This window comes from Physella acuta, unplaced genomic scaffold (genome assembly GCF_028476545.2).
Source record: "Physella acuta isolate Inbredline_101_S28 unplaced genomic scaffold, ASM2847654v3 ptg000512l, whole genome shotgun sequence".
In the NCBI taxonomy this organism is placed as follows: domain Eukaryota; kingdom Metazoa; phylum Mollusca; class Gastropoda; family Physidae; genus Physella; species Physella acuta.
The window spans coordinates 134,810-150,714 of record NW_026732031.1 but is presented as its reverse complement, the minus strand read 5'-3'; the positions used below and the strand labels follow the sequence as shown (position 1 = coordinate 150,714).

The window sequence follows — 15,905 nt, the reverse complement described above, 5'->3', positions numbered from 1 at the left end:
CCTTCACTTTTTAGATGGGAAGGTCAGTAGAGATAAAACAAAATAATATTCAGGTATTTGAATTAGTTTTAGAATTTTTCTGACTCCATCTAGCTTTGATGGGTACCTAACTCTCGTACGGAGAGTAAAGGATGATGGGCATAGTGCTGACCATATTTCCCTTCATGTACCAAGGTAACAGAAACAGATGAATTCTAGTTCACTTGCCAATTGGACCGTCAGGTCCGAAAAGGGAACTTTTTGCATTGTAAGGTGTTATATGGCCAGCGCTATCAGCTTTACATTCTGGGACTAAAATCAAATGACCGTCTCACCTTTGCATACTCAGACTTTCTACTGCTTTAAGTACGACTTAGTTATTAGCATACTTAACAACTTAGTTATTAAAAGACTTTCAGGTTAACTACATGCCGCTTCAGTAATTAAAATAAGCTCTAAATTAAGCCAACAGCAACAGATAATCCCACCTTCATCAGCATACGTAGGGACTTAGTTATACATGAATGTTAAGCTAACTACAGCCCGCTTCAGTAATGGACTAAGCCCGTCCTAAATTAAGCCTACATCAACAGATAATCCCACCTTCATCAGCATACGCAACGCTCTCAGAGGATTGTAGCAGTCATCTATGACCAGGTAACCAAAGTTTAGACCTGTTTCCATCTTCAGACGTGTCACTGCGGTGATGAACGACTTCTGGGCGATAAAAGACGCACTCTTGCCCCTAGATATTGAATCATATGGAAATGTGCATAGTTTCTATAAAATGTTTCTTCTCACATGTTAACAATAAATGATAAAAGCAATATTTCAATCAAGTATAAATGTTACCCTTTTGGACCTGACGGTCTGTATCGCAGATAAAGATATTTTTTTTTTAATGAAGTGATAATGTGATCAGCACTATAAAAGCAGCCATTACTTAAGCAAAATTGAGCCAGGCACCCAGTAAAGTAGGATAGACTCAGGGCTGTTTTATAGACTCGTCTAAGATCCAAAATCGCGACTTTCAGGCTTGTAATCGAGCGCTCTATCGACCGGTCATCACGTCCCATAATAATTATAGTGTTTCTATGAAGCATAACATTGGTGATGTGTTGTTCTTATGAATGTCATTCACCGTGGACTAAGCCATCATATTATTACAAACAGAAATTCTATTATAGCCCACTCGAGACACTTCGAAGGTTCTAAGACTGTAGTTGTGTTTGCCTCCAATACAGGACTAGATGGAACTAGACTGACCACAAAATGTAGATCACAGGAGATAGGTCATAAAGATTATATTAGTAGCATAGATTATAAGACCTGTAATGTTTATCACAAGGCCAAGCAGAGAGGATAGGTCATAAAGATTATATTAGTAGCATAGATTATAAGACCTGTAATGTTTATCACAAGGCCAAGCAGAGAGGATAGGTCATAAAGATTATATTAGTAGCATAGATTATAAGACCTGTAATGTTTATCACAAGGCCAAGCAGAGAGATCTTGTATAAGGAGTTTTCTTTTATTGTAGACACTGTTAAGTATTTTTTTGTCGAGATGAAATTTTTAAAACAGGAAAAAAGACCGAAAGTATTATATGCATTATAAACCAGTCTTCTTCTTCGTTAAATTGGATTATTGAAGGGAATTTACGTGTCATCATGTTAAGCACGTAAGGCCAATTGACTCCAATTCGGACATTATTTCTTTCCTGATTTGCTGACATAGCCTTTATTTATTCTTTAAAATCCGCATAGAGTTTTTTCTACCAGTTTTGTTGCTGTCCCAAGCAAACGAGCCTTATCTATCTGTATGTCCGAACTCAGAACTTTTGGAGTTACCAACCATGAGCTCTACCGCCCGACCACACCGCCCCAACCTGGTTGATCGACCAGTACCTATCACCTCACCTGTAGACGTCACAGCCGAAGTCGTCTTTGTCTGACCGCCAGTGTAGGGAGTACAGTCCCAGAATGACGTAGGTACCGTTAGAGAAGATGTAATCTCGGTCGTAGAGGTCAAAACACTCCTGGCACTTGCTGCTGCAGCGGGAAGGGTTGAGGATGGTGCTGTAGGTGCTGGTGATGCTGATCTTGTTGTCCTTGAACTCACCAATCTGACGACAACAACAACAAAAAAAATAACATTAAATATTTTCTAATTATATAAGTTTAACTTAAAGTACTAACCATAGTAGTTGTGTTTAAAAGTTATAACTTTTTATTGAAAAAGCTAAATCTGTAATGCCTATCATTATCCTAATGTCGTCTTTGTAAACTGTTTGGTGTGTAGTAAAGTTATCATCGTTAACACGTCCTATGTATGTCCTATAGTTACCTTTATAATACTGTACTATCTGTGTCCTGCCTATATTTTTAAAAATATTTCCTATTTTTGTCTTACCATTACATTTATAAACCTGTCCCTACTGTGTCCTACCTTTACCTATATAAATGTTACCTATTTATGTCCTACCATTACATTTATAAACCTGCCCTAACTGTGTCCTACCTTTATCTTTATAAATATTGCCTATTTATGTCCTACCGTTACATATAAAAATAAATACTATCTGTGTCCTACTGCTGTTTATAAACAAGTCCTATCCGTGTCCTACTGATATGTGTATAATCAAGTCCTATCTGTGTCCTACCGTTAGCTATGTGACGTGAGTGTCTAAAATAATGTGTACGCACTAAGAATAGAGAATGTGTGAGAGTGGCCTCCCCTTGAAAGTGGTGTGCAAGGCAGAGCAAGTGTGTAACGCTAGGGAAAAAAAGGAATGTTGTGTGGTGTCAACACAGTGTCAGTTCTTGTCGTTTCGCATCATTTTTCTTATTTCTTGTCATTTCTTGTCTTGTCATTGTTATTTCTTGTCATTTCTCGTCGTTTTTTTTGTGTCATTTTTGTCATTTTTTGTCATTTCTTGTCATTTTTTAAAATCTACTCATTTATTGTCAATTCGTGTAATTTCTTGTGGCAAAAATTGCATGTGAATGGAATATATACAAAATACATACAAAGCCAAGTCTAACACCTATATAAAACTCCTATATGTGTCCTACTGCTATGTTAACAAACAAGTCCTATCTGTGTCCTTCACCTTTATATAGATGCCCTACATGTGTCCTACCATTACCTTTGTGAACATGCTGCCAATGTTGGCCCTGATGGAAAACTGCGGCTGGTTAAAGACCTCGAAGTCCCCACCAGCCTTGACTAAGGCCCTTGTGATCAGTTCTGCTGGAATATAGTTGGCATCAATATTGGTGTAGTTCATCTCTCGCAGACCGCCTGTCCGGAGTATTATAGAGTTCAAGGACTCCTTCATAGCCAGGCATATACCTGCGGGACAACACCAAAAAAAAAATTCAAAAACGTTTTAATAACAAGCTTTTATGTAATGATGCACTAAAAAGTAGAAAATAAATTATAGACTACTATTAAAATAACTATAAAGAAAAGCGTGGGTCACTTTAGTATCTATTGGATACCTTTACTAATGTTAAGAAGACACCCACACTTTTCTTTATAGTTATTTAAATAGTAGTCTATAATATATTTTCTACTTTTTAGTGCATTATTGCATAAAAGCTTGTTATTAAAACGTTTTTGAATTTTTTTTCAGTACTTTACATGTTTTATTTACAATAGAGCTACATGACTAAAAACCATTGCGCGCCTACTGAACGTGATGGCGCAGCCATTGAACGTGATTGCGCAGCTATTGAACGTGATGACGCGTGTGGTCTGGTTGGATAAACATGCCTACTAATTCGGTCCAAATTTTAATTAATTCATAAAAAAATAATTAGGCATCCAATTAAGTCAAATTTAATTTCATATTGCATTGTCTTCATGTCTTGACCCACGTGCCAACTGTAAATCGTATCGGTCAAGTAGAAGTGTCCGAATTTTCACTCCGGCGTTTCGATCTAGACTGACGACAGACAGACTGTCGAGGAAGTGAGTTAAATAAAAGCTTGTAATAAAAATGAGAGTGTCAGTGCTCATGGACAGTGTGATGCTTTTAAAAATGTTGAGATGAAGATATTTTTTAAAACTATAGCGAGACGTAAAATTTAACTTCTAAAAAAAATTTCATACCAGATGAGAAACATTCAATAATTTTTTGTTTACAATTTCGAATTGAAATATCCAAATTTTCTTTAAATAATCAAACTAAATTATAAGCATATGAAAGTTTGAATTATGAAGGGCAATAACAAGCGTTATAGTTCTGTATAATTTGTCTTCGGTTATGTCCCTTACTAATTTTTCATAAACATATGTCCCTAAAGTAACTACTTATAAATTAACAAAATATAATAACAGCTGTAACACATTAAAATAATCAACCTAATAGTTATGTGAAACAAAACAAACCCAAACTTAATATACGAAACAAATTTATTTTTATTCAATTTTAAAGTATAATATCCTACGTTTAGTTGCAACTAGTTTTACACAAAGTCAAAAAAAGTGTTCTGATTTAAAGCAATAACATTTTTTTTTTGAAGAATCGAGACAAAATTAAAGAAAATGAAAAGAAGAAAAAAAAATAAGGAAAAAATGCACACTAAAATTAACAAGAGAGCAAGGAAGAGAAAGATTAACGGAAAAAGAGAGAAACAGTAAGAGTAAAAAAAAGTGTTAGAAAAAAGATTAGGTAGGGGGGATTGGAAACAAGGGAAGAGAGAAAAAGAAATAATGAGAAACATAGAGAGAAAGAGAATCAGAGAAACGAAAAGAGAAACAGACTGGGAGGTATTAAGATGGAGAGAATTAGAAAGAAAAACGGAACGAGAAACAGAGAGGTGGTGAAAAGTAATGTGAAAGAGGGCGGAGATTGAGAGACTCAGAAAGTGATTCGCAGAGGGGAGAGAGATAGAGAGAGTGTATCTTACCTGGGGCACCGAAGCATGTCTCTTTGTGTATGGCCTTGAACGTGTTGGCCAAGAGGTAGACAGAGTCCAACGTGGCTGTCAAGTAGGGACTGAGGGAGGTGTCAAAGACACAGCCGCTCAGGGACTCCTTGCTGAAGTTGTAGTTACCACAACTGAAGGAAAAAAAAACTGAAGTTGTACATGGTTCCATGAAAAATGATCTCAGGACAAATTTTCTGAGACAAAATATGCAAAAACTAGATCACGGATAAATGCTTTCATGACAAAGATATCTGACAAAATATCCCAAGTAAAGTATCTCATGGATAAATTAACTTAAAGACAAATGTCAGTTATATAAGAATTTCTCTCTCTCTCTCTCTCTCTCTCTGTATATATATATATATATATATATATATATATATATATATATATATATATATATATATATATATATATATATATGCAGACCCCATTTCAGATTAGACAAATAAATTAGGTGGTAATGTGAATGTCTTTATTATTAAGTATCGATGACGTCATTATTATTATGTATTGTTTTCGGCATTTGATTTTAATTCTATGTTTACTCTGAAGCAATGATGTCACTTCAATGTGTTTATTTTACCGGTTTCAGAACTGTGCATATTTTGTTTTGTTTTGAAAACTTCGTATATCTTAAATGTGACGTCACTGTCGTTCACATAGGAACTTTTAAATGTCTTTGTGTTTTCTCTAAAGCGCTTGGGGAAAAACAGACAGAAAGAAAGACATAATAGCGAAACTATTATAGTGCTTTAAAAACATTTAAGTATTTAAAATTTATTTACAAAAAAACACGTTTATATCCCGATTACACTGGAGTTGCCATCCACCGTGGTGTTATATATATAAAAAATATTCGAGAAAGTTTAGGTGAGCTCACTCCCGCTTTATTTTTATAATATTTGCCTTGTGTATGAGCTTTCGGATAATTCCATCCTTTATGTAAAAGCAGTCTACCTTGAGAAAGAAAAAAAAATCTCTTACTTTAGAGAGTTCTGCATTAAATACTGCACCATAGAGCGCCACGGCCCCGCCATCCAATCAGGTGGGTCTTCCAACAACTTCCGGAAATACGTCTGGTATGACGTCAGCACAACTTCCTGCGGTCCGATGAGCAGGATTTTCGTTTGGTACTCGTCCAGGTATCTTATGAGTTCCGGCGTCCCGTCCACGCCGTCGGTTCCGATCCAATAGACTTTTTTCAATGCGTTGAAGACGTTACCCCAATAACTGCGTCGTAGCTTTATGTAGTCCAGCAATGATAAAAGTAAATTGTTTCTCCCAAAGTAAACCACGCCTAAAACAAGCACAAGGATGAATCACATCTTGCAACTATGGGTACAATATAAATGGGTAAATCAATAATCACGTTTTACGATCTTAGAATAAAAAAAAACAGTAATGTAAGTCATATATTGCAATATTGTAAAATGCACAAGTTATAAAACAAAAATAAATATATAATTTAAATGGTATTATTTATGTCTTTTTCTCTCATGCGGTCATTACTGGCTCAAGCTTCTGCCCATTTCCCAGACTGACTAGAATAGGGTTAATTATTGAGTATTTCTCTCACCCATTTTACCGTGAGTTACCACATTTCTCTCACCCATTTTACCGTGAGTTACCACATTTCTCTCACCCATGTTACCAGCTAGACCCGTGAGTTACCACATTTCTCTCACCCATGTTACCAGCTAGACCCGTGGGTTACCACATTTCTCTCACCCATGTTACCAGCTAGACCCGTGGGTTACCACATTTCTCTCACCCATGTTACCAGTCACTAGACCCGTGGGTTACCACATTTCTCTCACCCATGTTACCAATAAGACGCGTGGGTTACCACATTTGTCTCAACCATGTTACCAGTCACTAGACCCGTGGGTTACCACATTTCTCTCACCCATGTTACCAGCTAGACCCGTGGGTTACCACATTTCTCTCACCCATGTTACCAGCTAGACCCGTGGGTTACCACAGTTCTCTCACCCATGTTACCAGCTAGACGTGGGTTACCACATTTCTCTCACCCATGTTACCAGCTAGACCCGTGGGTTACCACATTTCTCTCACCCATGTTACCAGCTAGACCCGTGGGTTACCACATTTCTCTCACCCATGTTACCAGTCACTAGACCCGTGGGTTACCACATTTCTCTCACCCATGTTACCAATAAGACGCGTGGGTTACCACATTTGTCTCAACCATGTTACCAGTCACTAGACCCGTGGGTTACCACATTTCTCTCACCCATGTTACCAGCTAGACCCGTGGGTTACCACATTTCTCTCACCCATGTTACCAGCTAGACCCGTGGGTTACCACAGTTCTCTCACCCATGTTACCAGCTAGACGTGGGTTACCACATTTCTCTCACCCATGTTACCAGCTAGACCCGTGGGTTACCACATTTCTCTCACCCATGTTACCAGTCACTAGACCCGTGGGTTACCACATTTCTCTCACCCATGTTACCAGTCACTAGACCCGTGGGTTACCACATTTCTCTCACCCATGTTAGACCCGTGGGTTACCACATTTCTCTCACCCATGTTACCAGTCACTAGACCCGTGGGTTACCACATTTCTCTCACCCATGTTACCAATAAGACGCGTGGGTTACCACATTTGTCTCACCCATGTTACCAGTCACTAGACCCGTGGGTTACCACATTTCTCTCACCCATGTTACCAGCTAGACCCGTGGGTTACCACATTTCTCTCACCCATGTTACCAGCTAGACCCGTGGGTTACCACAGTTCTCTCACCCATGTTACCAGCTAGACGTGGGTTACCACATTTCTCTCACCCATGTTACCAACTACCCGTGGGTTACCACATTTCTCTCACCCATGTTACCAGCTAGACCCGTGGGTTACCACATTTCTCTCACCCATGTTACCAGTCACTAGACCCGTGGGTTACCACATTTCTCTCACCCATGTTACCAATAAGACGCGTGGGTTACCACATTTGTCTCAACCATGTTACCAGTCACTAGACCCGTGGGTTACCACATTTCTCTCACCCATGTTACCAGCTAGACCCGTGGGTTACCACATTTCTCTCACCCATGTTACCAGCTAGACCCGTGGGTTACCACAGTTCTCTCACCCATGTTACCAGCTAGACGTGGGTTACCACATTTCTCTCACCCATGTTACCAGCTAGACCCGTGGGTTACCACAGTTCTCTCACCCATGTTACCAGTCACTAGACCCGTGGGTTACCACATTTCTCTCACCCATGTTACCAGTCACTAGACCCGTGGGTTACCACATTTCTCTCACCCATGTTAGACCCGTGGGTTACCACATTTCTCTCACCCATGTTAGACCCGTGGGTTACCACATTTCTCTCACCCATGTTACCAGTCACTAGACCCGTGGGTTACCACATTTCTCTCACCCATGTTACCAATAAGACGCGTGGGTTACCACATTTGTCTCACCCATGTTACCAGTCACTAGACCCGTGGGTTACCACATTTCTCTCACCCATGTTACCAGCTAGACCCGTGGGTTACCACATTTCTCTCACCCATGTTACCAGCTAGACCCGTGGGTTACCACAGTTCTCTCACCCATGTTACCAGCTAGACGTGGGTTACCACATTTCTCTCACCCATGTTACCAACTACCCGTGGGTTACCACATTTATCTCACCCATGTTACCAGCTAGACCCGTGGGTTACCACATTTCTCTCACCCATATTACCGTGGGTTACCACATTTCTATCACCCATGTTACCGTGGGTTACCACATTTCTATCACCCATGTTACCGTGGGTTACCACAGTTCTCTCACCCATGTTACCAGCTAGACGTGGGTTACCACATTTCTCTCACCCATGTTACCAACTACCCGTGGGTTACCACATTTCTCTCACCCATGTTACCAGCTAGACCCGTGGGTTACCACATTTCTCTCACCCATATTACCGTGGGTTACCACATTTCTCTCACCCATGTTACCAGCTAGACCCGTGGGTCTCCACATTTCTCTCACCCATGTTACCAGCTAGACCCGTGGGTTACCACATTTCTCTCACCCATATTACCGTGGGTTACCACATTTCTATCACCCATGTTACCGTGGGTTACCACATTTCTATCACCCATGTTACCGTGGGTTACCACATTTCTATCACCCATGTTACCGTGGGTTACCACATTTCTATCACCCATGTTACCAGACTAAAGACATGTGGGTATCTGCCTGGATTTTGCTCTCCCCCCCCCGTGTATCGCACTACCATGTTTCCACACGAGGGTCAGATTGTTCGTGAAACGACCAACGTCCTCGAGCTCAAGTTCTACCGCTGGACCACTTCGCCCACAAGTTACAACACAAAATCCGTTCCAAACCACAAAATGTAACAAGAAGCGTCACACGAAAAGTCACACGAAATGTAACGCGGAATCTGACATGAAATGTGGCATATAATGTGACAGGATACGTGACACCAAACGTGACACCAAACGTGACCTGAGATGTGACATGAAATGTGACAAAAAATTCGAAATGGCATACGATACGAAACGTGACACGAAATATGACGTAAAATCTGACACAACATGTGACACAAAAATGTGACACAATTTTCGACACGAAAGTAGACACAGATAATCTGTCACACACCAGTAGTAATCACTTACCAATGACATCATTTCCTTTCGTGAAAACATTAATCAGAGTGTTCCGGACAAAATTCTCCATCTCCGTCTTACTATCAGGTTCAAAAGACACGACCGTAGACACACACAACTGCTCCTCCTGCGCTAGCCTCTGAACCTCAGCCATACCCTGTACCCCGTAGTTGTCTGTAGAGTGGATACCTAAAACGTAGCTCCACTTGAAGGTCTTGGCAAGCTCGATGATGACCTGCAAATTTATAACAGTAAGTTAATTATCACTCATTAATCAACAAGAATTGTAAAATTAATTACGAGTTTATATTTTAAAGCTTGAAGTACAAAAAGGAGGGCACTAATTATTCCAAAACATTTTGAGTACCTTGGCTTGTTAAGATAGGTCTCAGCTAGGGTTTTTTAAGACAGATTCATTACCTAAGCTACGCTTGATTCAAAGACAGATTCATCTCTTTACATTAGTTTAATTAGGCCTAAATCATTAGTTTACCTACGCTTGCTTAAGTCAGATTAATTAGATTATATTTTATTTAATTAAGAAAGATTCGTTAGGTTACTTTGGCTTGCTTAAAGCAGATTGATTAACCTGCCTTAGTTAAATGAAGACAGATTCATTATGTTACCTTTATTTAATGCACATACAATCATTATCTTACTTTTGTTTAAGTACATACAATCATTAGCTTTTCTTTGTAGATATAAAGACAATCATTATCTTAGCTTTGTTTAAGTACATACAATCATTATCTTACTTTAGTAGATATTAAAACAATCATTATCTTACCTTTGTTTAAGTACATACAATCATTAGCTTACCTTTGTAGATATCAAGACAATCATTATCTTACTTTTGTTTAAGTACATACAATCATTAGCTTACCTTTGTAGATATCAAGACAATCATTATCTTACCTTTGTAGATATTTAGACAATCATTATCTTACCTTTGTAGATATCAAGACAATCATTATCTTACCTTTGTAGATATCAAGACAATCATTATCTTACCTTTGTAGATATCAAGACAATCATTATCTTACCTTGGCTTGCTTGAGGTCTGAAGGCACCGTCCTGACAAAGTTCTTGTAGACACTTTTGTTGGACAGCTCCCCCAGTGTGGCTGAGATGCCCACTACAGGTGTGTCGGTGTAGTTGAGCACCTGAGACACCACCGTCGTCGTTTGGCTGATGGTTGTGCCGATTATACCTGTGGTAGATGTCGGGTGAGGTGGGTGAGGTATTTCAAATAGGAACAAAGTTTAGATAATGACAGGTAAATGAGATAATATGAAAGGAAAGATAGGTTAGATAACATATATGAATACGAAACAACCTATATGTTAGACAACATCTACTAAAGTGAATATCATCATTTTTCCCCTTCATGCCCAAGGCTCACGGGGTAGATGAAGTAGAGTTCATCTGTTTCAATGACCTCGGCTTATGAGAGTGTGGTCAGCACAATGCCCAGCCGCCTTTACTTTCTCTAACTTGAGTTAGGTACCCGTCATAGCTGGGTTGGACTCAGGAACATCCTGCAGTCACGAATCCGAACCGAGACCCGCACTCGAGATCTTCGAGCTAGACAAACTAACTTTCGACCACACAGCCCCCTGAAGTGAATTACACCTGTCAAAATGAAGAGACACATGAATTCTATAACAATTATGAAGAAGTGGGACAGGTGTGTTAGCCACTGTTTGCGAATCTGAAGGAAGACGTGAGCTAGTAAACAGATGTGAACATAAAGAGAAATAAGAGGCAGATGCATTCGTGCAAAAAGAATAAGACAGATAGGTAACAGCCAACCGCTACTTGAACCAAACGGTTGCCTGCAATAATAGGTTTGTTTAGTTACCTGCAATGATTGGTTTGTTTAGTTACCTGCAATAATAGGTTTGTTTAGTTACCTGCAATAATATGTTTGTTTAGTTACCTGCAAAGACAGGTTTGTTTTGTTACCTGCAATGATATGTTTTAGTTACCTGCAATAATATGTTTGTTTAGTTACCTGCAAAGACAGGTTTGTTTTGTTACCTGCAATGATATGTTTTAGTTACCTGCAATAATACGTTTGTTTTGTTACCTTAATTTTAGGTTTGTTTAGTTACCTGCAATGATATGTTTTAGTTACCTGCAATGGTAGGTTTGTTTAGTTACCTGCAATAATAGGTTTGTTTTGTTACCTTAATTTTAGGTTTGTTTAGTTACCTGCAATGATATGTTTTAGTTACCTGCAATGGTAGGTTTGTTTAGTTACCTGCAATGATAGTTTTTTTTAGTTACCTGCAATGATATGTTTTAGTTACCTGCAATGATAGGTTTGTTTAATGTAAAGTTCCCGTATGAGCACCCTTCAACACCCTTAATGTAACTTGACAACATCCCGGCATGCTCTGCTGCCAGGGTAGGGTTCTTGCAGTCATCATAGATATCAATACCTGTGTTATATAGGATACATTTGTTACATTTTACACGTAGATATCAATACCTGTTATACAGGATATATTTGTTACATTTTACACGTAGATATCAATACATGTGTTATACAAGATAATTTGTTACCTTATACACATAGATATCAATGTATGTGTTATAAATGACATTGTGTTTCATTATATACATATATATCAATACATGTGCTATACATGATATATTTGTTACATTATACATGTAGATATCAATGCCTATGTTATACAGGATATCCTGTTACATTATAAGTGTACATTCTAATACATGTATAATACAGGATAAGCTGTTACAATAACACTTTCATACGTACATATTAGGTTTTTTAACATTTTTATAAGAACTTATTTATTAGATTTATGTGATTTATAACAGTTCTTTCGATACTGTTTCAGATTTCATAATTGGGAGTGACGAAGGCAATGGGGTGTTAGGGCGTTAAAACACCCACCCCCTTGGGCTCACGCAATAAGAGCTGATATTGATTAAGTCTACAGTAACTTTGGGAGTTGATTTAAAATCTTGCTTCAACTAGATATGTAGTAAAGTACTGTTTCGAACATTTCGGTCCATGGAGCAGGTGAGGTAGAGTTCACCTGTTTTAGTGCCCTCGACTTACGTGGGGATAGAGTGGTCAGCACTATGCCCAGCCGCCTTTACATTCACTAAAGTGAGTCAGGTGCTAATCAGAGCTTGGTGGACTGATGAACGTCGAACCAGATTCCAGTAAAAAAAAAGTCCCTTTTCGAACATGACAGTCCATGTTGCAAGTGAAGTAAAGTTCACCTGTTTCTGTGACCTCGGCATATGGAGAGATAGTGTGGTCAGCACTATGCCCAACACTACAATGTAGTCGTTCTAAAAATATATTTTTCTGAGTAAAGCAGCTCTTACCGATACTGACACCAGGTATAAAACTTGAGACATTCTTGCTTGGGTCACCTCGCAATAGTGACTCCGCCCATTTCAGGGCTATCATTTGCTGGTGATGACAATAAAAAAGAAACAAAATGTATATATATATGCAGTTATATAAAATATATAATATAATATATTATATATATATACATATATATATATATATATATATATATATATATATATATATATATATATATATATATATATATATATATATAGGGAGATGGTGCGTGGCTGCTAGTTCGAAGGGCTCGAGTTCGGTTCTCAATTCGGAAATGTGACTGTAAGACGTCCGTGAGTCAACCCACCTCTGATGGGTGCCTGACACACATTAAGGAAAGTAAAGAAATAGATCAAATCTACTCCATCTGCCCAATGGTTCCCAAGGTCTGATGAGGAATCTTTACTTTTACATAGAATCAATTACGAAGCTTGCCTTTCATTACGTACATTCACCAAAGACTAGATAACCAGTACGCCTATGTATTACAACAATGATGGCCTACTAGGTGAATGAGTTGGTACTTTCCTTTAATTAACAATTTTAAAAAAATGAAATGGTCTCCCATACCTGTATGGCGGTGCTGTCATATTTCCTGTCGCATTTCTCCCCTTGGAACCCAAGTATGGCGGCTATCTTGATGAGCGCGTCATCACTTTGTGTGGTGTACGTGTACGCACTACATGTCTGTCCTCCCACGGGCGTCCCCTGGGTGAACAGATATCCCAGCAAAAAGACCCTGGCTAGATCTGAAGTAGACATCATCGGAGGAAGACTAGAGTGAGGGCATGCAAGTTCATCGTGAGTCGTCGACAGGTGTGTGACGTCAATGCACAATCGTTACACATCGTGGGTTTATTGCCTGGACGTAATAAAAAAAAAATATTTTGAGTCAAATGCTTTAATTTATACAAGTAAATAACTGTATTAAATGTTAATACAATAAATTCAACAATTGAACTTAACCACAATAGACTTAAAAAGCTTGTTCGAAATGGGTTCCGAATTTGTGTTGCCAGAAAGCATATTTTTTAACCAAAATTGAATATTTTATAACATTTGTGTATTAAGTATAAAACTACTTTCGGTTTCATTAAGGCTAGAAACAGGCAAAGAAATAATTATTAGTAATAGAATAGTAATTTAGAAAACACTTCTATTTTCAATTTGGATTATAAATTCAAGGTGTTGTGTTGATTGTGGATGTTATATTATTTAATATAAATACAATACTAAGCTATACACCATAGATCACTATTGTGTATTTTTATCATGGAGAACTATTGTTCTGACTTTATTGTTTTACTCTCCCTGGCCACTCCGCTTGACTTCAAGAATGGGTTGAGGGCAGTTTTTGAAACTATTTGAATTGTTAAAATAATTCTAAACGGCTTTTCAACGGCTTATATTCGTTACAAAAATATAAAAATGAGTGTAATCGATGTTCCCAAACAGGTTTAATTTTCTTTTCACAACGTAACAATAATTGTATCGCTTGCCACATTTTTAAAACGATTTTTTTCAAAAATGTAGTATGGTTACATAGACTTTTCATGCCTATATTAAAGTTTAATTCTTTTAAAAAAAAACTGACGAAAGAATTCTAAAAACAGTAATTTTAAAGTTTAGCTCTTGGAATATTCCTCAATATTTTCACACAACCACATTTTAAAATGTAGATGTTGAAATAATAATTAACTTTACTTCTTATTCACATTATTAAAACTCACCTCTTTGAAATGTAATACAACTATTTTATAAAACCAGACTTTCAAAGTATTTTTTCTAAAATGCAGGAATGCTTCCCTCTAAGAAATAACTGACACAAGCGGGAACATACGTGAAGTAATATCATAAGGACTTAATGTCTTTGTAATATAAATAATAAAACTTGAAGATTTTATAACCTTATGAAATCCCGTCATTTCGCTATGAAAAGGCGGCCATATTAAAACAAATATTTAAAACGCCTTACACAATTCCTCAAGGCTTTTACTATTGACTTTAAATCGAAAGTTTGAAAAAAAAATAGTAATGAAAAGCACAACATTTTTTTCCGAAAAAACCCGTGACGTTATTTTTACACCAATGTACCTAAATGTCTGAATCTATAGAAACTGAATACCTGCTGGAGCACGGCTAAAAAAAAAAAAACAGGCGAACCGTCAAGGACGAAGTTTTGGAATTTCAGAGGCAAGCGTTGACGTAGAGATTCCAAAAAAAAAAATATCATCACCTGAATGCGTCTTTACAATTTTAATGTTCAACTGGTTTCTCTATTAGTTTGAATATCAAAGAATAACATTTCGGTGCATAGAGAAATGTAAATTGTTGGGGCACGCGGTGTTGTGTTTAGGATTGCTTGTTTTGCTAACGTGTTGCAATGTCACAAATGGACTATTTGACACCGCGTAACCCGTGTAAATCATGAGCAAATACGGACACCATTGTTCGATCGTGTTTTGGGGTTTATGGAAGCTATCTCGTTATTAAGTGGGGTGGGCGCGTGGAAGCCGTTTTGTTGTTACGTTTTGTGACATGAAAGCCATTTTGTTATTACATTGTTAAACATGGAGGCCATTTTGTTATTAAATTGGGGAATATGGAAATTATTTTTATTTTTACGTGGGGAAACATGAAAGTCGTTTTGTTATTAAATTGTTAAACATGAACGCCACTTTGTTATTGCGGTTGCGACATGAAAGCCATTTTGTTATTATGTGTTGCGACATGAAAGCCATTAATTATATTACATTTTTAAACATGGAAGCCACTTTGTTATGACGAGGGGCCAGGATATGGAAGCCACTTTGATACCCTGCCTGTAGGAAGGGCATGGAAGCCATTTTCTTATTACGAGGGGGTGGTAACACATGCAAACTATTAACTGAATACGTGGGAAAAACATGAAACCGTATGGTGATTGCGCGGTTGATGT

At 37.9% G+C, this 15,905-nt stretch overlaps 1 protein-coding gene across 1 annotated transcript in view; it reads right to left on the bottom strand.

Annotated features, from left to right (window-relative positions):
- LOC131944892 (uncharacterized) overlaps nucleotides 1-15,905 on the bottom strand; it is a 41,311-nt gene that overhangs the window by 11,994 nt on the left and 13,412 nt on the right. Inside the window, exons 2-11 of the mRNA XM_059305769.1 lie at nucleotides 13,538-13,829; nucleotides 12,940-13,027; nucleotides 11,886-12,017; nucleotides 10,617-10,783; nucleotides 9,583-9,808; nucleotides 5,904-6,216; nucleotides 4,896-5,047; nucleotides 3,128-3,333; nucleotides 1,899-2,104; nucleotides 583-724 (exon numbers count right to left, since the gene is read on the bottom strand). Of these exons, the coding sequence (XP_059161752.1) occupies nucleotides 583-724; nucleotides 1,899-2,104; nucleotides 3,128-3,333; nucleotides 4,896-5,047; nucleotides 5,904-6,216; nucleotides 9,583-9,808; nucleotides 10,617-10,783; nucleotides 11,886-12,017; nucleotides 12,940-13,027; nucleotides 13,538-13,732 (1,827 nt within the window). The 5' untranslated portion in view covers nucleotides 13,733-13,829. The remainder of the gene's footprint in view (nucleotides 1-582; nucleotides 725-1,898; nucleotides 2,105-3,127; nucleotides 3,334-4,895; nucleotides 5,048-5,903; nucleotides 6,217-9,582; nucleotides 9,809-10,616; nucleotides 10,784-11,885; nucleotides 12,018-12,939; nucleotides 13,028-13,537; nucleotides 13,830-15,905) is intronic.